This window comes from Lepidochelys olivacea, assembly GCF_965140295.1.
Source record: "Lepidochelys olivacea isolate rLepOli2 genome assembly, chromosome: 6".
In the NCBI taxonomy this organism is placed as follows: domain Eukaryota; kingdom Metazoa; phylum Chordata; order Testudines; family Cheloniidae; genus Lepidochelys; species Lepidochelys olivacea.
The window spans coordinates 100,385,828-100,407,749 of NC_140416.1; the positions used below are offsets into that span (position 1 = coordinate 100,385,828).

The 21,922-nt window shown below is 44.8% G+C and overlaps 1 protein-coding gene across 1 annotated transcript in view; it reads right to left on the bottom strand.

Moving 5' to 3' along the window:
* Positions 1 to 21,174, bottom strand: part of PRIMA1 (proline rich membrane anchor 1) — a 77,177-nt gene extending 56,003 nt beyond the window's left edge. The window contains exons 1-3 of the mRNA XM_084632780.1: positions 20,970 to 21,174; positions 20,489 to 20,625; positions 9,731 to 9,881 (exon numbers count right to left, since the gene is read on the bottom strand). Of these exons, the coding sequence (XP_084488906.1) occupies positions 9,731 to 9,881; positions 20,489 to 20,581 (244 nt within the window). The 5' untranslated portion in view covers positions 20,582 to 20,625; positions 20,970 to 21,174. The remainder of the gene's footprint in view (positions 1 to 9,730; positions 9,882 to 20,488; positions 20,626 to 20,969) is intronic.
* Between the last annotated feature and the right edge of the window lie 748 nt (positions 21,175 to 21,922).

Consider the following 21,922-nt stretch of genomic DNA (forward strand, 5'->3'; position numbering starts at 1 on the left):
TTGTAGCTCACGAAAGCTCATGCTCAAATAAATTGGTTCGTCTCTAAGGTGCCACAAGTACTCCTTTTCTTTTTGCGAATACAGACTAACACGGCTGTTACTCTGAAACCTGGTTTTTGAATGTTATGTCAGATGTGTGTCCATTTATTCTTTTGCGTAGTCACTGTCCGTTTTGGCCAATGTGCATGGCAGAGGGGCATATATCTGGCTGGTAGCTGGCACATGATGGCATATATCCCATTGGTAGATGTGCAGGTGAACGAGCCCCTGATGGCGTGGCTCATGTGATTAGGTCCTATGATGGTGTCACTTGAATAAATATGTGGACAATTTGTTTTCTGCTTCCCCCTTGTAATTTGTACCAGCCTCTTTCCTGGCACAGTTCAGTCCCACTTTGCACCAGCTCAGCTGTATTGGCCAATATGTTGACAGATGGAACCACAATTCCACCTACTCCCACCCACCCGTGTGGGAAGGGGCGTAGCAACACAACAGCAGCTGTTTGCTCTCCTGTGCAGTTTGGCAATGCAGGTAGCCCACACAGGAGAGCTCCTTACATCCCTCCCTCCTTTGTGCAAGTATGCAGCCAGGCTCATGGTTGAGGCCTTGGTGTACAAACCTATCAGGTCAGGGTTCAAATCTCAATTAAGGTCACAACATGATCAAAAATGAGTTTGCTCGTATGACTCTCTGTCATAAATATAAAGGGAAGGGTAAACCCCTTTGAAATCCCTCCTGGCCAGGGGAAAGCTCCTCTCACCTGTAAAGGGTTAAGAAGCTAAAGGTAACCTCGCTGGCACCTGACCAAAATGACCAATGAGGAGACAAGATACTTTCAAAAGCTGGGAGGAGGGAGAGAAACAAAGGGTCTGTGTCTGTCTGTATGCTGCTCTGGCCAGGGATAGACCAGGAATGGAGCCTTAGAACTTTTAGTAAGTAATCTAGCTAGGTATGTGTTAGATTATGATTTCTTTAAATGGCTGAGAAAAGAATTGTGCTGAATAGAATAACTATTTCTGTCTGTGTATCTTTTTTGTAACTTAAGGTTTTGCCTAGAGGGGTTCTCTATGTTTTTGAATCTAATTACCCTGTAAGATATCTACCATCCTGATTTTACAGGGGGGATTTCTTTATTTCTATTTACTTCTATTTTTTATTAAAAGTCTTCTTGTAAAAAAACTGAATGCTTTTTCATTGTTCTCAGATCCAAGGGTTTGGGTCTGTGGTCACCTATGCAAATTGGTGAGGCTTTTTATCCAACATTTCCCAGGAAAGGGGGGGTGCAAGTGTTGGGAGGATTGTTCATTGTTCTTACGATCCAAGGGTCTGGGTCTGTAGTCACCTAGGCAAATTGGTGAGGCTTTTTACCAAACCTTGTCCAGGAAGTGGGGTGCAGGGTTTTGGGAAGTATTTTGGGGGGAAAGACGCGTCCAAACAGCTCTTCCCCAGTAACCAGTATTAGTTTGGTGGTGGTAGCGGCCAGTCCAAGGACAACGGGGGGGAATATTTTGTACCTTGGGGAAGTTTTGACCTAAGCTGGTAAAGATAAGCTTAGGAGGTTTTTTCATGCAGGTCCCCACATCTGTACCCTAGAGTTCAGAGTGGGGGAGGAACCTTGACACTCTTCTCTGAAGAGATCACCACCAACCACCTCCATCTCTCTTCAAGAAAGGCCTGAGAGTAGAAAGCAGGGTTCTGTTCTCTTCAAAAGATGCCTACCAGGTGTCTTTGGGCCAAGTTTATCAGGGTGTGATCAATGGAATTCTTGAAGCAGGTCAGGTGCATGTATATTTTTGGCTGGCTCCCGTGAACGACCATAACCCTCCCAATCAACAGAGTACTTGAGCTTTCCTCAAGAGAATTTTGGAGTCCAAGATCTGCTTCACTAGATATTCCTCAGGCCCTTGGACTATGATGGGTGGAGATGGCAGTTGTTCTCATCCGAGGAAGGAGTTGTCAGTGTAATTTTTCCGCAAGTAGATGTAGTATACTGGGTGCATTTTCATCGCTCTAGGCAGTTGGAGTTTGAAGGCCACAGGGCTGATCGGCTGGATCAGCCAGAATTGGACAAGATATCGATAATCTAACTTCCTTGAAGGCTGGGTAGAGTCAAGGTATTGTGCTGGAGCCATACTTTATTTCCAACTGCAATTTGAGGGGTTGCCCACTGATGAAGTTCACTGTAATGCTTGTAATCTCTTTTGGCTGACTCTAGGTAGGTTTTTGGTTCTTCCTGGATGCAGTGAAGGTGTTTGAGAAGGTTGGAAACTGCAAGTACATAGGAGGCTTATGGCATGGATGGGTGAAACCAAGGGTGGAAACTGTATTTGTCATAAAAAGGACTCTGGCAGGTTGATCAATGGTCAAAATTATTGTGTGTGAATTTGGTGAAGGGAAGGAGGGCATCGGCAGTGGAATCAGAGCACCAATAGGCTAGTGTGGGGGAATCTTCATCTGAGCAAAAAAATCATGGGAGTCAATGTAGGACTTAATGTACACATGTAGTTTTGGCCACCAGAAATATCGGGAGAACAGCCTCAATATTTTCCAATGGTTAGCCAGGGGCAAATTGTAGCAGAGCTGGAGTATTGCTGAACGTGGTTCATCATCAGGGACATAGATCCAGTCCCTAAACATGAGAAACCCATTCTTGGCAGAGAATTTTGAGTCAGGAGCTAAGTCTTTACAGGTTGACATAAAAGATTGACATTTACTACAAATGGATCATGAGCTAGGAAGGGCTTCACAAGAGAAAGCAAGTCAATGTTCACCATCACATGGGTGAAATGGCAGGGTTTCAGTACTCTGGCAGGTTCAGAACCCTTATTTTTCTTGTCCAAGTACTCACCCTTTCAGGACAAGCAGCAAAGAGTCCTGTGGCACCTTATAGACTAACAGACATATTGGAGCATAAGCTTTTGTGGGTGAATACCCACTTAGTCGGATGCATGTTGTGGAAGTTCCCAGAGGCAGGTATAAATATGCAAGCAAGAATCAGGCTAGGGATAATGAGGTTAGTTCAATCAGGGAGGATGAGGCCCTTTTCTAGCAGTTGAGCTATGAACACCAAGGGAGGAAAAACTGCTTTTGTAGTTGGCTAGCCTTTCACAGTCTTTGTTTAATCCTTTCAGGACAGTTTATCTGGTTTACCATTCTGGGTATATGGGTGACAGTTCAGGGTTAATCTGAACCTGAATTAAAAAAAGGAACCATTGGATGCTGGTTGAGAACCCTTGAAGTTCACGGGTACTCCAAGTTCTTGTTGTCTGTATATATCTGGACCAGGAAATGTGAATCTTCCAGGTGGTGATGCCATTCCTCAAAAGCAACCTTGATGGCCACTAGTTCTTTGTCACAGAATTCATAGTTTTCTTCCATGGCCATCAGTTTCTGGGAATAAAATGCACAAGAGAGGAGCACATTCTGGTGCCTGTGCTGTTGTGACAACACTGCTCTGATCACATAATCGGAGGTGTCTGCTTCAGGTCCAAATGTACCAAGATTAGTGCTGATGTAAATGCTTCCTTTGATCTATTAAAGGCAAATTGGGCTTCATGAATCCAAGTAAATGAGGTATTCTTCTGGAGCAGCAGGGTAATTGGGGTCACCGCCTTCAAAATGTCCTTGATAACTTTTTGGTAAAAATTGGCAAACCCCAGGAAGCACAGGACATCATAGACATTCCTTGGGGCTGCCCAATCCACAATTGTGAACATGTGGCAGGGATCCATACCTATTCCATCAGAGGAAATTACATAGCCTAAGAAGTCAAGAGAAGAGCTGTCCAACTCACACTTCTTGGGTTTTCCATGCAGGCTGTACACTTGTTGTTGGTCATGAAGGGTTTGACTTTCCAAGAAGATGAAGAAGTCATTTAGGTAGATCCCACGGTCTAAAACATTCCTGAAAATATCATTGACAAAGTGCAGGAATGTGGCTAGGGCATTGGAGAGACCGAAAGGCATAACTAGATATTCAAAATGACCATCATGGGTGCGAAATGCTGTTTTTCATTTGTTGCTCTCCCAGATATAGACTAGGCTGTAAACCCATGAAGAGTGAGTTTGTTAAATATCTTGGTGGAACTGATCCTTTCTAACAGCTCGTTGATCAATGGCAAAGCCTACTTGTTCAAGTTATGATAGTCCACATAAAGGTACAAGGAGCCATCCTTTTTCACAAACAAAACTGGGGCCTCAGCAGGAGATGTGGTTGGACAGATGAAGTTCTTTACAGAATTCTTGTCAAGGTATTCTCATAGGGCCCTGAGTTCTGGTTCTGATAAGGAGTAAATCCAGCCAAATGGAATTTTAGCCCCTCGGTGGAGATAGATGGGACAATCGTAGGGTGTGGGCAGGGCCAAAATATCAGCATTCCTTGAATCAAATATGTCAGCAAACTCTTGATATTTCACAGGGATTAATGAGCTGTTGGTTCCTTGAATCTGCTGGGCACAGAAGGCAGTTGGCTTCTCAGCACTTGTTCTTGTTTCATTGGCCCCTGACTCACCTAGACATGATTGTCCACAGTAGCTCAACTCAACTCATATCTTAAGCTTCTTCCATGAGATGAGTGGATCATGCACTGAGAACTAAGGAATACTAACCATGATCAGAAAGCATGGTGACATAATTAAATTGAACTGCAGAGTCTCTTCGTGATCTCAGATTTCAACCTAGATCCAGAGTGGGCTGAGCCACACAGAAATGTGAAGTTATGTATGTTTCTGGTGATTCCATTTCCCTCTGCCACTGTTCTCTCATGAACAGTTCCTGTCATAGCATTATCCTCCATAATGGCAACTATGGCATCATCTATCTTCCCAATTTGGTGTTTGATAGGTTTTATCGCCTCCACTTGACTTTCCCATCATGTGGCACTCAGTGGTTTCAGTGTCAGAGAGGATGTTCTCAGATGTTCCTTCAAAATTTGCCATCGATGAGTTGATGCAGAAAAAAACAGATGCTTTGAATTACATAAAAAAATGTAAGCAGCCTCACTAGAAGCTGATGCTGCATCACTGACCACCAAGTTCAGTGAATGAGAACTGCATGGGACAAAAAAAGCTTGAAGGTTTAACTCTTGGATCCGTGTCTGCACTCCTCTGCTCTTTTCTCTCATGTTGGCGCCATTATGGTAGCCCTGACCTCTCATGTCATCTATTGCAATTCCCATATCTTCCAGCTTTTTAAGAAGCACATTTGTCATGCCAGCTCCTGTAGTATCATCAATGTCAATAAATTCTAGAAAATGCTCTCTGACAGTCACCATTAAAGAGACATTTTCACTAGGTTCTGTTGTTGTTACAAAATACACTTTTAAAGTCATTTGTTCCATGTGGCTAATGTCAGGTGTGCAGTCCAGAATAACAGAGTAATATCTTGCTGACTTCAGATCTGCCACATCTTCCACTTCACATCTGCCACAAACAAATCTTCTGTTTGACTTTTGTTGCCAGTAACTGCATGATCTCATTTTGACTTGTTTTTCCAAGGTAGTGGTGTGTGTACAGTTCTTTGGTGGTGACTCTTCTTAGATGCTCCTGCAGTACAGCATCAAACTCAGCCATCAGCTCTGCAATTTTAAGGATGTTTCCATTGTTTGGCACATACAGCTGATCTGAAGTGCCATGCAGTGCTAGCTTTTGGGTAGCAAGCATTCTCACAATGGCAATGAGCCTTTTCATAACATTTTGCCAGTAAAGAGACTCTGATGCAATCTTCTCTTGATGCTGATCATCTATGGTGGCCTTTAACCTTAGTCTCATCTCAAGCTCTTTCCACCTATGGAATGCTCTCTGGTGATTTGCTGCCTTCTCATGGCATGCCAGATTTCTAGCCAGATTTTTTCAGTCCTTTGTTCCTGTAGAACCCAATGTGGCTGGAACATTAGACTGGAAGAGCTGGCAACAAAAACAGTATGCAGCATTCTGGGTTTTTGAGTACATAAGCCATGGCCTCTTCACTTTGTCACCACTGGGGATTTCACGCCAGTAATGTGTTGGATAGAAACTTCTATTTTCATTGTCTTTGGGGAACATGAAGTTTTTCACTTGCTGTGGCCCATGCAGTACAAGGAAGTCCCTCAGGCTACTGCTCAAGTGGGTCCACAGTCCTGGATCATCTAGACTTAAGGAACTAAACTCAGCAGCAGCTGTTTCTTGCACCTCCACCTCACTCTTCTCTGATCTACACTTTTCTTCAGGAATGTGCATGGTTACATCCATTTGAGATGAGATACGGATGCTGCAGTAGTTGCCAGGTCACCTGCACACTGATTAACTGGAAGATCAGGCATCTCCTCACCACTCCATCCTCACTGGGGCCAGAAGGCTCACTGTGAACATTTGTGTCTATGTATTTCAGGAGAGCTCCTTCCTGCTTAGAAAAACTTTCTTTGCTTTCTTTTTTTCCTGAATGCTGCCCCAGAAGGGCGTTTTCTTCTTTCACTCATGACTGCTGCTCTGTGCCAGCTATAGTGGATCTCAACACTCAGTTGAAGGGGACACATAAGCAGGCTGGTAGCAGGGCCTGAGTGAGGGAAGATATCAAAGTCTTAAGGGCCTAACTGGTTCCTACTACTTCAGTTGACTGCCTGTTCTCCTCAAGTGGGTTCAGGGAAGCAGCAGGAAACAGGAAGCTCCCTGAGAAGCTGGTGTTAATCAGTCCAGGCTCCTGGGGGTGCTAGAGAGGTACATAAGAGGCTCCTCCTCGTCTCTCTCCCTGCAGCTCCTGCTGCTTTCTGTTATTCCCTCTCACCTTTTCTCCTGCCTGCCTGTTATGTCTCTTGTGCCCTTCTTTCTCCAGCATAGCACTCCACCATCTCTGTGCATCTAGAGCAGAGAGAATACATATGCACCAGCAGCGGACACAATTTTGTACACTCTGGGTCCTGGTTGTGCTCCCCCCACAGTCTGGCACCTTAGGCAGCCGCCTCTGTTCACCTCATGGTAAGGCCAGCCCTGAGGGCTTCAGCAGTCAATAAACTGATAATAAGCCCCAGCTTGGTCTGATCATCAGGATAGATTGCAGGATGCATCAGGAACAAAAGGCAGAACTGGTTCTGAAAACCACAGAACTTTTGGTGGTTCCAGTCAAATCTTTCTGGCAGTGGAACCTTCAGGTACCATAGCTGGCTGTACTAGGGTTACTGTGGCTGCCAGGATCTGTGAACAGAGGGAGGCATTCTCCAGATGCAACTGGGCAACTTGACCCCGAAGGCTCTGGACCAACTCTGTCATCTCTGGAGCATTGTCAGCAGGTGGAGGGAAGTGATTATTCCCCTCTATTCTGCACTGGTGAGGCTGCATCTGGAGTATTGTGTCCAGTTTTGGGCCCTCCACTATAGAAAGGATGTGGACAAAATGGAGAAAGTCCAGCAGAGGGCAGTGAAAATTATTAGAGTGCTGGGGCACATGACTTACGAGGAGAGGCTGAGGGAACTGGGCTTATTTGGTCTGCAGAAGAGAAGAGTGAGGGGAGATTTGATAGCAGCCTTCAACTACCTGAAGGGGGGTTCCAAAGAGGATGGAGCTCGGCTGTTCTCAGTGGTTAAAGATGACAGAACAAGGAGCAATGGTCTTAAGTTGCAATGGGGGAGGTCTAGGTTGGATATTAGGAAAAACTGTTTTACTAGGAGGGTGGTAAAGCACTGGAATGGGTTACCTAGGGAGGTGGTGGAAACTCCATCCTTAGAGGTTTTTAAGGTCCACTTGACAAAGCCCTGGCTGGGATGATTTAGTTGGAGTTGGTCCTGCTTTGAGCAAGGGGTTGGACTAGATGACCTCCTGAGGTCTCTTCCAACCCTAATCTTCTATTATTCTATCTCAGTGATGAGCATTCCAGGGGTCTCCATCTCAGCTTCTGGAGGCAGGCACAAAAGGAAGCAGTCTGCACAAACTGTCAGAAACTGAGAAGTGGATGGTTATGTCTAGTGGTTGAGGCAACAGTGATCAGGTCTAGTGGTTGGAGCAGCAGCTGTCAGGCCTAGTGGTCAGGCTCTGGACTGGAGCCAAGGGTCAGAGCAGAAATCAAGAACCAAGAGATGGGTTGCAACAAGGCTGGAGCAGGAGCAGACACAGGCTGGGACTGAGCCAGACTGTCAGGACCACCAAGCAGCTGCTCAATGGTAGCGACGTTGAGCAGACTTGGAATGGCTTCTCTCATTGGAAGCCTGTATCCCTAGCCTTGAGATCACCAGGTTAGACCTTCATCTATTGGCTGAGCTCTGGTTGATTGATGTGGAGCCCTCAAGTAATCAGGCTGAGGGATGACTCGTTACATGAGGGTGTGTGAGGGGAGTTCCGCAGCACAGAAATGATTCATCCAAAAATTAAACTCAGTTAAAAGTTAGATTCAGTTCCTATTAAATATTATTGTGGAACCTTTGCAGGGTTAGTAGAGGTGCCCCAGCCTTAGGTATGCCATCACCTGCCCTACCCTCTCGCTCAACCTCATGTTGTCTGGAGATCAGGAGTTCACAGAGGCAGCATTCTCCATTTTTACACCTCCTGGCTGGGGATCCGCATTGTTTTCATTCCCTCTGCCTGACCACCTTATTCCTGGCAATGTAAGACTCCCAAAACAGTGGAAACAACACATTTCTACTGTCCTATGGCGCAAGCTGTAGAGACCATTTCAGAGATTCACACTCCATACTCTAGAAAAATCTCTTTGTGGGAGTGCAGAAGCAATTTGGTATGGGTGGGCTGAGCTATTGTGTTCTTTCATGGTATGGGCCCAGCGGTCCACAAACCTGTATGTGATGGGAGAAGTGGCCTCCAACTACTACGCCTGCCTAAAGCTTGTGATAGCAATGGCATAATGGGCGTGCATGAGCAAAATTTCACTGGGCCTAGGGCAAACTCATAACACAAGCCTCCATCCCAGCCCACACAGATAGAAAAAAAGGTAAAAACATACTCACCGAGATTATATAAATAACATTTAGTCGAACTCAAACATCCAAAATTTAGCCTGATTTTTCCCCTCTCACAGTGATGGCCTTGTGACTGGGGCCTGGTAAATTGTACCCATTTCCCCCCATTTACTTGGAGTTTGTGTGCACCAGTTGGGTGGTGTTGGGAATATGCATTTTGTGCCTCCACGCTTCATATATATATGGCTGAAAGCACAGTCTGCTTGCTTGGGCTTTTCACTCCTGACATGTCTCTCACCGTTACTGTACTTTTAAATAATCAAGTTACAAATAACAGACCAGGCCGACAACTGGCATAGCTCTATTGACTTCAACTGAGCAAAAACTAACTCCAGTCATATTGTTTATCTTTTAGGTTATTCATGGAGACTGGTTTGTTTGTGGTGTACATAAGGGAAGGTACATAAAGATCTCTAAGCTGCAGACCCAGTAACGAGTGAGTCGTAAAATATTTTAAAATGATCAAGCAAATCAGGGAAAAATATAGAAGACAAGGTGGGGAATACATTCCCTGAGGCTAGGTCATTAGTGAGTCATTTAGCGCAAGGGAACACAAAGCTTAATGAGGGGAAGGATTTTCTCTGGCTCCTCTACAAAAACAGAACATTATTAATTGATCAGCAATATGTTTCTCCCTTTACCAAGAACTTTTTTTCCCCATTCACTAAGTGAAAAATTACAACCAAGTTTAATTGTGCCCTCTCTTGCACTTTTTCACTTTCCATCTGTCCAAATGCCCCCTGTTGTCCACCCCTCCCTCTGATATATGGCAGTAGTACCAATCTTTACTTACTTGGGACCACAAGCAACCTAGGAGGTGGTGGGGGTGGTGGAGGTGGGGGTAATGGAGGAGGTGGTCTACACTGGCAGATTTGCTGGCAACTCTCCGTAACCTTCTCTGCTACAGACTTGGAACATGACTTCTGGGGTTCACCTTGAATGATCTGTAAAGAAAAATATGAATTATTTCCTAGAAACTTATCTCAAATTAAAGAGAGCTAATAAACATTACAAGATGCTTAGGGCCAAATTCTGCCCTCAGGTACACACATACAACCCCATTAACTTCTGTGGGGAGAATTAGGGTCCTTTTCCTTACGGCAGAAGTAGGTAAAAAAAAGTACAAGCAAATTTGTGAGATCTGATGAGGTGACTTAGCATCTGTGGGAAGAGAATGTCATTGATAGAAGAGCTCTGTAATGGAACGGAAAACTGCATTCAAGTTAATGGCATGCACATTGCATGGTTTCCTATCTCCTCGGGAGTTCGGCAAGGCTGCAGTCTGTCACCATTGTTGTTCAATATCGATACCAAGTGATTGATGGAAAGCTTCAGATGACAGCTGTCTGTGGCATTGAGCTGAACGCCATTCTGCTTCAATTGTCTTGTTGGTTTAGTTTGGTGAGATCACTGCAGCTGATGGCTGATCTGGTTGGTTATTAATCCAGATAAAACTAAGTCCCTGGCTATTACCATCAAGAAGCCTATATCTCCATTACAATCACCTCAGTATTAACCTGTTCGGCTGGGACTTTGAACAGATGGCAACTGTCAAATATTTGGGCAGCATCACAGACAGTGCTAGAGAATGCTTGAAATATTTGGACACTTGTATATCAGCAGCTGCTGCCATGTGTAAGCGGGGGAATAGTCCCGCTATTGTGGGGAACTTTCCTGGCTTCTGCACTACCCCGGTGAAGTGGGCTAGCAAAAGGATCTGAGTCCTCGCTCCCACTTTTCCTTTACCCAGTGGCCTCCCTGCCCTTGAGGACTCCCCTTCCACTCTCCTGTCTGGCAGAGTCCTCGTAACCCCAACAAGGCTGGGCCCAGGATTCCTGGGGGGCTCGACCCCCAACCCTGCTGTGGTCACCTAGGACAGGGGCTAGGGTGTCCCCATTCCAGGGTACTCTCTCTGCACTGGGCGCTTCTCTGACCCACTGGCCATTACATACAATTTAAAGCAAATGCAAGTTATTTAATCAACAATTAATTTTAAAAACAATAAGGAAAATGGGAAAGGTTAAAGGACACACATCAACCCACTCTGAGGCAGGGAACATCACAAACAGTGTCTCTGGAATGTCAGGGCAGTTCACAGTCTGTTCCTTGTAAGTCCCAGGCCTCCTTCTCAGGCTCTGGCTGTGCTGCAGGGATGCTGTGAGTTGGACACTTGCTCTGGTGGTGACCACACGCTTTCAGGCTCAAAGTGGTAGGACCTTTCTTCCCAGTGTTGGCCCCGCCCTGTCAGGGTTACGATCCAAGCCTGGCCTACAGAGCCTCTTGGCTGAGGTGTCTCCCTGTGCTAAGCCAGCTGCCCAGGGTCCCCCTCGCTCTCCCCAGCTGCTCACCGCACCCAGCTCCGGACTGCTCCAGCCCCAGCTCCACCACTCTGACTCTGCTGCTCTGCCTCCAGCTCTCTGGGCTGCTTCTTTGGCCCCTCGGGCTCTGGTTGCTACAGCTCTGCTCCCAGGACAGGTCTGCTCTGCAGGCTGCTTCTCTGACTCTGCTCCCAGCACTGACCAGCTTTGGGGGCTGCTTTTCTGGCCCCTCTGGCTCTGGTTGCTGCAGCTCTCCTCCCAGGGCAAGTCTGCTCTCTCTGGGCTGTGCCTCTTGCTTTGGGGCTGCAGCTCTGCTCCCAGGACAGGGTTTGCTCTCTCTGGATCTGGCACAGCTCTGCTCCCCAGCTCAGCTTGGGCCCCTGCTTTCTCCCTAGCTGGGCCCCACTCTGTCTGACCCAGGCAATTCCAGCTCACATGGAGGATGGGACCTCCCTGGCCTCCTGACTCCCTGATTAGCCTGCCCACCCTGTCATGCAGGCTGACCTGGAGCATTGGCCTCTCCCCATTGTTGCTGGGGGCTGTTTCACTGTTTCAGTTTTGGCAGCTTTCTTGGTATGGGCATATTATAAGAATGGAAAACCAAAGCATTCCTAAGTGTGTATACCAAGGAACGCTGCTACTCAGCCAGCAAACACATGGGCATCTAAAGCTTTGGTGGCATGACAAGATATTGCCAGTGGTGGACATAGCAGGTAATTTGAATATACAATCACACCACCTTAGGCACCTTGCCAGAGATTGATCCAGATGGTGGTCAATTTGCCAGGAGGCCAAGTCCCGTTGGGATTTGCCAGGGTGGTGATGATGGTGATTTATGGGAGAACTGAGGGCCAAATTAGATCTCTTTTCTATACTATGAAAACTACCTTTTCTTTATGTCCAGAATCTATTGCGTGATCCCTTTCACTTCTGGCTATTGTAAACATAAGACAAAAGGGCCCAAACTTTGTCCATCTGAGGACCACATGAATCACACACTCATTTCAATCAAGGTGGAATACCACATGCTGTGACCTATAGCCTGTGTGACATGCACTCTGTGCTAATGATAAAGGTGGCTATGGGCCTTTGTAGGATCCTGTAGGCACCATTTGCCTCATGTTTTTAATCTGGTGACCGCTGGTATAAAATATACTCAGCATCTTCATACAGTCAGGACAACTAGTTCTTACTCACATTTTTAGCATTACAATAGGAGTATAATATTTACACAATTATCAACTTTAAAAATATCGAAGAACCCTAAAATGACTCACCTGAGACCACAGAAAATGTAGAAAGATTAAGCAAGAGAGGTGAACCTCTGGGAAAAGTGAAATTATGCAAGCATCCCAATAGCTTTCAATGAGTATTTAGTTCTAGAGGTCAACTTCTTTTGCAATTAATTTAAACTCATATTTAAAATAAGAATCTATGCAAGTTCCTATTTTGAGGCGATAAGACTCAGAAATTAAGAAAAAGAATGTCTAACATGCATTTTTAGACCTTGATTTGGGAGAGCACTTAAGTACATACTCAAGTCCCTGTGAAGTAAATGGGACGTAAGCATGTACATAAGTGTAGTCTTGAATAGGAGTGCTTTATTTAACCGGGGCTTTATAGAGGATACTGTGTGGCAGTAATATTAGTCTATCTAGTAATTTAGTAATTTAGAAATCAGTCTATCTAGTAATTTTTGATTAACGGTCATTTGATTATAATAAAATGCATTGATCCTTCCAAAGGGAAAGTGTAGTTTATGCCATCTTCTGGCCATATTAAAGTTACATTATATTCACATATTTCTGGCCAAATAAAAAACTGCAGTTTTAACAAATGTACCACTGGTGCACCCAGTACAGTTCACATGCACTGTATACCTAAATACACCTTGTGGCTTTGGTTGTTTGGAAATAGTATTTTGTAGCTCAAACAGCAGAGAGTGCAAAGGGGAAAAGAAAAAGTGATGAGTTGGAGAGAGGCTCCAAACAGCATGCCTCAGAAGATTCAGTATCTTAAACAGTTTATCAAAATCTATTACCAAATATAGGAAAACCCAAATTTAATCACAAATACTTTCCAACTGTCTCCCTTACAATCAGGTAATAATGAACAGACTATAGACCATCCCAAAAAGTTTCCAGGAACTTACATGGACTCTTTGAATACTCTAATGAATCAAAGTGACTCAACTGTATAATCCTCCAGAGCTGCTGATAAATCTGATTGATAAGCAGGATTCTTTTTCTCTTTAAATTGAGCTCCCAGAGCTCACAAGCCTCAGAAGAATCTATGTCATGTTCATTATTCTTACACTGCTTATATATAGTGTGACAAAGCTCTGTCCTTGCCTCCGTGGGTCCCAGTTTCCTGGCAGATTTCACTAGCCTCAGAGGCTCACTGTGACCCTCCACGTAACCCTTCTCTCTCTAGAGACAAGGGTCACAGTCTACTGAGCCATTTTCATCATAAGCCAGCAAGGGAGGTGAGGAGAAATTATCCTTCCTTGCACAGTCTCTGTTGTCTCCCAGTCTCAGTGATTAATCAGGGAGCAAAGGTGGGGGTGGGTGTAATCAGGGAGCAAAGGTGGGGGTGGGCCCACCCTCTACTCCAGGCTCCAGCCCAGGGACCCTAATAGTATCAGCTATGGTAGCTGACCTTTTAGAAACATGACATGTACAATTCCCTGGGCTGCTTCCCACACAGCAGCCCTCACTTCCCCAAGCTCCACTTCACCCTTACCTCAGGGCCTCCTTCCTTGTGCCTGATATGGTGTGTACTACTCAGTCTCTCCAACAGCACAACTTCCTCCCACAGCTCCTGACATGCACACCCACCTGACTGACTGGGAGGCTTTTAACTAGTTTCAGCCAGCCCCTGATTGGCTTCAGGTGTCCCAATCAATCTAGCATTCTCCCTGCCTTCTGGAAAGTTCTTAATTGGCCCCAGGTGTCTTAATTGACCTGGAGCAGCTTCCATTTCACTTAACCTGGTACCAGAGATTTGTTTAGCCTGGAGCTAATATATCTATCTCCCACTACTTTTCTATAGCCATCTGGCCTTGCCCCGTCACAATAGTATTGTTGTGTTAATGATTGTTTCAGTGATAGCTCAATAGTTAAAACACTAGCTTGCTATAATGCTGAACTCTAGTGACCTGTGCTGGGCTGTGACCTGGGGTCTTTCATGGCTTTGGTTGGTAGTGATAAAATTTATACTCATCACGGTGGTTGTGGGGCAATATCATTCCAATGCACACTGGCAACTAACTAAGGAAGCTATCAACTCATAGCTTGTCCTGGTATTCAATTTGGTGGTTACTTTAGGTCACTAAAATTACTTGGGAGCCAGGGTAAATGGAGGTGACTAGTCATGGGATGGAATAACACTGGAGGGATTTGGAGCAAACTCTTCATTTACAGCCTAGAATAAGTTTTGTGTATAAACATACAATGATAGTGATGGTATGGGAAGGCTAGATTGACTTATTACTCTAATTTAATATCAGCCAAGGCCAAAAGGCTCTGTCTATTTTTAGAACTATTGAATGCCTTTTAAATCCTCAGAGGCTGTCTTACCGTGGACTGGTAATAGCATGTCCTCAGAATCCAGTGGACATTTTTCTCAATTATTTTGCAGACAAGATTAACCCTATATGTGTCCAGCCATACTCCAGTGGTGCATCCTATTTGTGTTTTGTTTTGGGGGTATTTTTTTGATGCCTTAGTCCACATTGGCAATATTTCCTCACACTGATTTATTCTCAGCAAATGGCTGAGATTCAAAACTGTGGGCTTTCACTCCCTTGCCTGCTTTGTCACACAGCAGAGCATCTGGACATTTTCAGTAATTATGAACATTGTAGATTTCATCCTTACTCAAGGGGTTGTCTTAAAGGGAAAGATTTTTAAAAACACTAAAGATGTATAGGTTAACTGAAAGAGGACTAACGTGGGACTGGAATGAAGGCCTCATAGAGGGAGAGGATTAGTTAAATATTGTTACAAGGCGATTAACTAGGAGTAATGAGATAGAATTAGGAAAAGGAATATGAAAAATGTTGGCTTATTCTCAGGAAAATCTTTCCTTCTGATGATGTCTATTAGTCTTCTGATGAAAGGCCATTACTTGAGTCTTTTAAAGTACTGTAGGGAGCAATCCTGCACTGGCAGAGACTGATGAAACACATGACTTAATAGATCTTTTTCTATATCTAATGTGTATAATTCAAGGTCAGCTGCCTTTACAGAAGATGACAGGAGTGAAAGGTATGTTGAAAAAGTCTAGACCTTTTATGGAAGATTACTGCTAATTATGGACCTGTCTCAAACTTTACTGTTTGTTCATTTTGTCAAATGTTAACTTAGCTACAGAAAAACTTCAGAAGCACTTCATAAACAAGGAATTATCAGACTATATCAGTATGGCTTCCATTCAGTTTATTGCCCAAAGATTGTCTTTGCAAGGGGTCACTAGTGATCTGTAGATAACTTTTGACCAGGATTTGTTTCCTTGTCTTTTGAGCTTTCAGTGACACTTTCTATTGTTGGACATGGCTGTGAAGTTTTGTCTCATTGGCCTGCCTAAAAAAATTAACTCTTTGTTTTGAATCTGGTTTTCTCAATACATTCAGTAATTTGTCAGGTCAGCCTCTCACGTTGCCTGGACTTAGAGCTAGGTAAACTATCAGTAGCAAAGAATTTATCCTTTTCTCTGTTTTCAAATTACCTATGGACAGAGCTGATTTTTATTAATGTTTTCATTATTCATAATTGTTTGAACAATTTATGTGAATGTATTTTGCATAAAGGTCAGACATTTCCTAATACTCAGGCAAAGAAAAATCTGTTTGCACAAACGTTCATAGAAAAGCAAACAAAAAGTGGTATAAATATATTCAAATTGGAAAGCAATCGCTTGCTTGTGTAGTCAGTTATATAAAGTCCATGTCTGTGAGGTTGTTTCTTTTTAATCAAGGATTTTCTACAGAAAGTCTGTCCGAAGTTCTCCATTACATAGCACGTGGGTGCAAAGGTGCACCTGTGCAGAGCCCCACTGACTTCAATGGGACAACACGTGATCGCAGCAGTTCATCTGCATGCTACATGACACAGGATGGATTCCACGTTTGAGAATAGAGGATTACATGCAGTCCCCAATTGATGGTCTCTATGAGACATTCTGAATCAAGTGCAAGGATGATAGTGTGACCAAAAAAAAAGGGCTATCGACTAATAGAGAATCAAGAACTCTTACTGCCTACTTGATGTGACAATAACTTTCTGTCATGACAGTTGTCTAGCGGTCTGATATCATTTCCATTGGTGTAAATCCAAAATAACTCCACTGAAGTCACAACAGAGTCACTCCAAATTTACATCAGTGAAACTGAGATAAGATTTCCCCCCCATTAATTTATGATGCCATTTATTATTTTTAATTATTTGTATATGGTGGCCCTCAAAGGCCTCAAGCAGAACTGGGGCCCAATGGCGCTAGGTTCTATACAAATACATAGAACAATATGGTCACTGCCCTGACAAGCTTATAATCTGATTTAAGACCAGTCCCAACAATTGAGCAAAGCGAACAACAGGAAGCTAAGGGGAGAGAGGACGAGGGCAGCAGTAATAATTAATGCAAATAGATGGGCCAGCAAAGTGTACAGCTTGATGCTTCCAAATCATTTAATAGTATTGTGAGGTTTGGTGGTTTTTGTTTTATTTTGTTTATTAAAATAAGTTAACATCAACTGCTCCTCACCTAGCCACCCTTATCTGGCTCATTTCTTGAAATAGGTCTTGGGGAGGGAATGAGAAGAGGTGATACCCTGACAGATTAGTTTAGGTAAAGTAGTCCAGGTGCAAGGAGCAGCATGCAAGGAAGAGCAAAGAGAGTGGTGGGAACAGAAGATAAATGAGAAAGTCAGGTGGGTATCATTTACAGAACGGAGAGGGTAAGGGGGCACGACAGTGAGAGAACAGTGGTTAAGTAGGGTGAGAGATAGCTTTGAAGGGCCTTGAAGATAAGGACAAGGAGTTTGAACCTGATGTGATGGAAAAAGAGACAATGAAGAGATTCAGATTCAAAGGTGACGCAGTTACAGAGACAGGCAAGGAAGTTCGTTTTAGCAGCTGTGTTTTACATGGCTCTGAGGAGGGCAATGTGGGGGTCAGGAAGGCCAGAGAGGTGGACGATACAGTAATCAACATAGGACCTGGTGAGGGCCTGGAAAAGATTTTTAGCTGTGTAGACCGCATAAAAAGGTTAAGTTTGGAAAATGCTATAGGGGAAAAAGAAGCTGCATTTGGACTTGGACTGGACCTGAACCACTGCAATTCACTATTTCTGGCAACTCTGCCACTTTCCTCAGTTGTGGGTAACCTAACTGGAACAGTATTGACAAATGCTCATGGAACCCAGGGTCTCTGGGCATGTCCTACTTTTTTCCCTGAGAGTGCGTCATAAACTTCCTGAGAAACAGAAAAGTCGCTAGAGAATTATTCTGGTTAGTCTGGGCAAAGTTATGAGGCTTGGCTTATTTAGCTAAAGATTATGGATCAAATTCATCCCTTCTTAGTAAATGAAGTTACAGCAGGGTTGAATATAACCCAAAATCTTGGCCCATTTACTTCTAAGAACTTGCACCTGGGATGATTTTCCCTTTGAGTCTAATCTATGATGGAAGGGAATTCTTATTTGTAAAAGAGCTAGGATCATATATGGATAATTGCACGGCTCAGTTTAAGGTTTAATACAAAGAATGTTCAAACTTCATGCCTCATTAAGGACACTCTTGGCTATTCCACACATGACCTTTGCATTATTATATGCATATGCGATCCGTATATTTTTATCATGGGGCGGGGAAGGCAAATAAAAACTCTAATACGAGCAGATTGATTGACCGGACTCACACAAGACACTAAAAATGTTGCAGTTATAAATCAAGAATCAGGAGAACTTCTAAACTATTGCAGAGGGAGGCTGAGCAACTCTGGTTTGCCTTTTTCACAACCTATTTAAATTATTATTGACTTATTTTTAATTAAATCACCTGAGTGACTTGTGTGAAGGGTGCTTATGCAAATTTTGTCGACTGCCTGATCTTTTGAAGGAGATGGTTTTCAAAATGTTGCTCTTTTCACATCATTGCATTTTCCTTAAAGGTGCACGCTTTCACTTACAGAAACTAGTTTAGCCATCTCAATTCTAGAGCAGGACAGTCAGCAGAATGAATACATGATTTATTGCAGTTGGAGAACTCACAAATCTTATAAGAGACGTTAAATGTTAAAACAAATAAAAAAATCTCAGTGTAATCTTTCGGAGTCCACTAAGTTTAGAACAGAGAGTAAAGGACATTAAGTCTTTGCTATGTTTTCTCCAAAAAAGAAACTGCAGTTGCTCTGTGCTGAAACAGTACTCAACTAGCTCATCAATTACTGCTTTGAAGACATATATTATAAATATCAAAGGGATGTATTTTAGTTAGCTTTGCTGGTTTCCTGGTTGCCTGAATTGGAAGATCACTGTCCATTTTAGTCTGCTGTTTTTTCCGAGTCCATCTGCAGAAAGGTCACTGGTCACCCCACATTACAATCAAGGTCACACCACATAACAGTCAAAGGCTGAGACTGGACAAAGCTGATTCAGCTTTTATTCAGTGAATTCTCAGTTCAGAGACACTTCAGACACCATGCCAAAACGTTACCAGAATGAGGCTTTCAGCACTTCCCCAATGTGTTCCTTGTTTTGTACATATTGCCACCTATAATAATTACACTCTAAACCCTCTCACTGTCAACATGTTTAAAAAGGTCAACCACATCTTGCTCAGAAAGAACAACTTGAGTTCTACAGACACAAGGCTCACTAGGGTGTTGATCACTTAGACTCCCTAGAAAAGCCTCTATGTCTCTGTAATCAGCAGTAATCAAAAGGAATTGAAATTATATCTAGGCAAGCAAAAGCTACATATATTGGGCTATTCCTCCCTGCTTCGTGGACAACTGTCAGTTTTCAAAGTCAACAATTTTCAAAAATTAAAATCTGAACAATTCTCTGTGTGTACATACCTAGTCTATTTTATACACACAGAAATCCTGGCCCTGTGGAAATGAGTGTGAGTTGTTCCCATTGACTTAACTGGGGCCAGGATTTCACCCATCATATAAAATACATGCACATGTGCATTTTAGCGCTCTCTCTCTATATATATATATGTATATCATTTTAATATTTATTATTAAGATAGCTCCAACAGTGTGATAGTTTCTTTGCAGACAGAGATGGACACAAGGTATGTCCCTGGATGAGTTTACACATCGCAGTAAGTAACGAATGACAGTATTGGTTTTTGCAGTGTTGTTGTAGCCGTGTTGGTCCCAGGGTATTAGAGAGACAAGGTGGGTGAGGCAATATCTTGTATTGGAGCAACTTCTGTCTGTGAGGTGAGCTGAAGAGCTCTGTGTAAGCTCAAAAGCATGTCTCTTTCAACAACAGAAGTTGATCCAATAAAAGATATTACCTCACCACCTTGTCTCTCTAGTATTGTTATTTAACATTTGTACATATCACCATGTGCATGCTGTGCAAGTCCATCTGAACTGTTTGAGAGGTCACTGAAGTTCTCTGTGGCACATTCAAATATTCAGAAGTATATGAAAATAAGGAAACAATTTAAAAGTGGGTACCTCTGAGATGCCAAAAATATAAAAAGCCATTTAAAACCACCCACTTTGGAGTCAAACCCATGCAATTAGAAGTTGTTCTAAACGCACCATTTTGATCTGTAAACTAAAAACCATCTTCAGCAGTGATGACAGACTTTAAAGGTGTCAGGAGTGCAGCATTCGGAGATCTGAATGGCACTCTGGATTTCACAGGAAGTCTCAGAGTCTCTTTCTCGGGCTCTGTGTGACAGTGATCTCCAATTTCATCTTTTTTCACTGTAAAGGAATATGTATCTGTCTCTAAACACTCTCCTAAGCCAGGAGATGAAGCTATCAAACGCCACTTCTTCCCACACCCCACCAGGAGAGTATGGGGCAGGAAGCCCCAGGACCCCAACCAGCAGTGATTATTTTCAGCTCAAGAGAGTCCTCTCCCTTCTCCCACTCCAGGCTAGGGCCACAGGGCATCAGTAACTGACGCCAGATGTTCATTTGTGCTGCCTGCCCCCTCCGACCCAACTTCCGAGTTAGAAGTGCCTGGGGCAAGGTTGGGGTTACCTGAATGAAGCCCCAGAGGGGGTGGAGGGCACAGGGCAGCAGCAGGGAAGGCCAGCAGCAGGGGAGGAGCAGCAGCAGCTCTCTGATCAGCATCACTCCTCTGGGCCAAGGGGCTCGTCAGCTCACGACCTGTGTACCTGAACGGGGAGAGCGCACAGCAAAGGCGTTTGATCGCACTCCCATCCCCAAAGCGCGGTGCCTCCCCTCCCCGAGATCTTCCCAACTTTATTTCTGAAGGGGTGGGTGGGGAAGGGGCTTTTGGAAAGCTTCGCAGCTACAGGCAAGTCCTGGCTTCCCCGGTCACCAACTCCGCGTCGCCCCCCGGCCCTCCCGCCCTCGCTTCCCCTTCTCCCCTCCCCTTCGGACATGCCAGCGGCGGGGACCCCCCTCCCCAAGAGAACGGGGGTTGGTGATGCTCTTAGCGCAGCTCCTGCCATTCAGGGCAAGCACCCAGACCGCTCGCTGTTGTTTTCCTCCTTACCCTGGGGGCGGGCGGGGGGCTGGGCTCTGGGTCTCAGGTGAAGCAGGACGCTGCTGGCGCTTCCTTTACATGCTCTGGCGGGGCACTGGGTGCGGGTAGAAAAGTTTGCAGCAGGATCAGTAGCAGCTGCTGCACCGCCTGGCTCCCCCTTGGCTCTGCCTCCGCTCGCTGCTGAGCCGGATCCCTGGCGCCCAGCAGCCTCTCATCGGGGTGCGCGGGGGGAGGAGGTGAGGGGCTCCTTGCTCAGAACAGGAGCTTGCCCAGCAAAAGAAAGAAAAAAAGAAAACGCCCGGCCAGTCCTGTGTGTGTTTCTCGGGCTCCGAGGAGGGAGGGCAAGGGAGGAAATAAAACAGCCCACCCCACACCCCAGAGGTCCAGGCTGCAAAATGCCACTTGCTCTCAATGGCTCTAGGTAGGATGCGAAGCCCCAGAGGATAGTCCAAGTCTCGGAGCAATCCCTCCCTCTTTCTCTCTGCAATTGCAACCGAACCGCAGGCTCCCCCAAGAAAAAGTGCCAGACAAGGTGCCCAGGAGCCCCAGCGAAATCAGCTGTGAAATCCGCTCCCCTCAGTCCCTCTGCTCTCCAAAAGCGAAGAGATCAGCTGCTCCCGTCCGCACAGCGCTCCCTTCCTGCAAGTAGCAGGCTTGGTGTCTAGTGCCTTGCCAGTTCCTTTGGGTACCAGATCCTCAGCTGTCCATCATCAGAGCCCCAAGAACCAGCAGAACAGAGAGAGAGAGAGGTGGGCTATGCGGAGCCCATGGGGAGGGAGCAGGGAGGACAACAGGGCTAGAGAGGCGCTGCACATGCAAAAAGGAAGGGTGTGTGTGTGTGTGTGTGGAGAATATGAGAGCAAAGCCAGAGGCTCCTGGCTCGCCTGTGAATTTAATCTCTCCCCTGCCTGCTGCTGCTGCAGTGATTTTTCATGCCCATCTAGCGAGCCCATTGTGTGTCT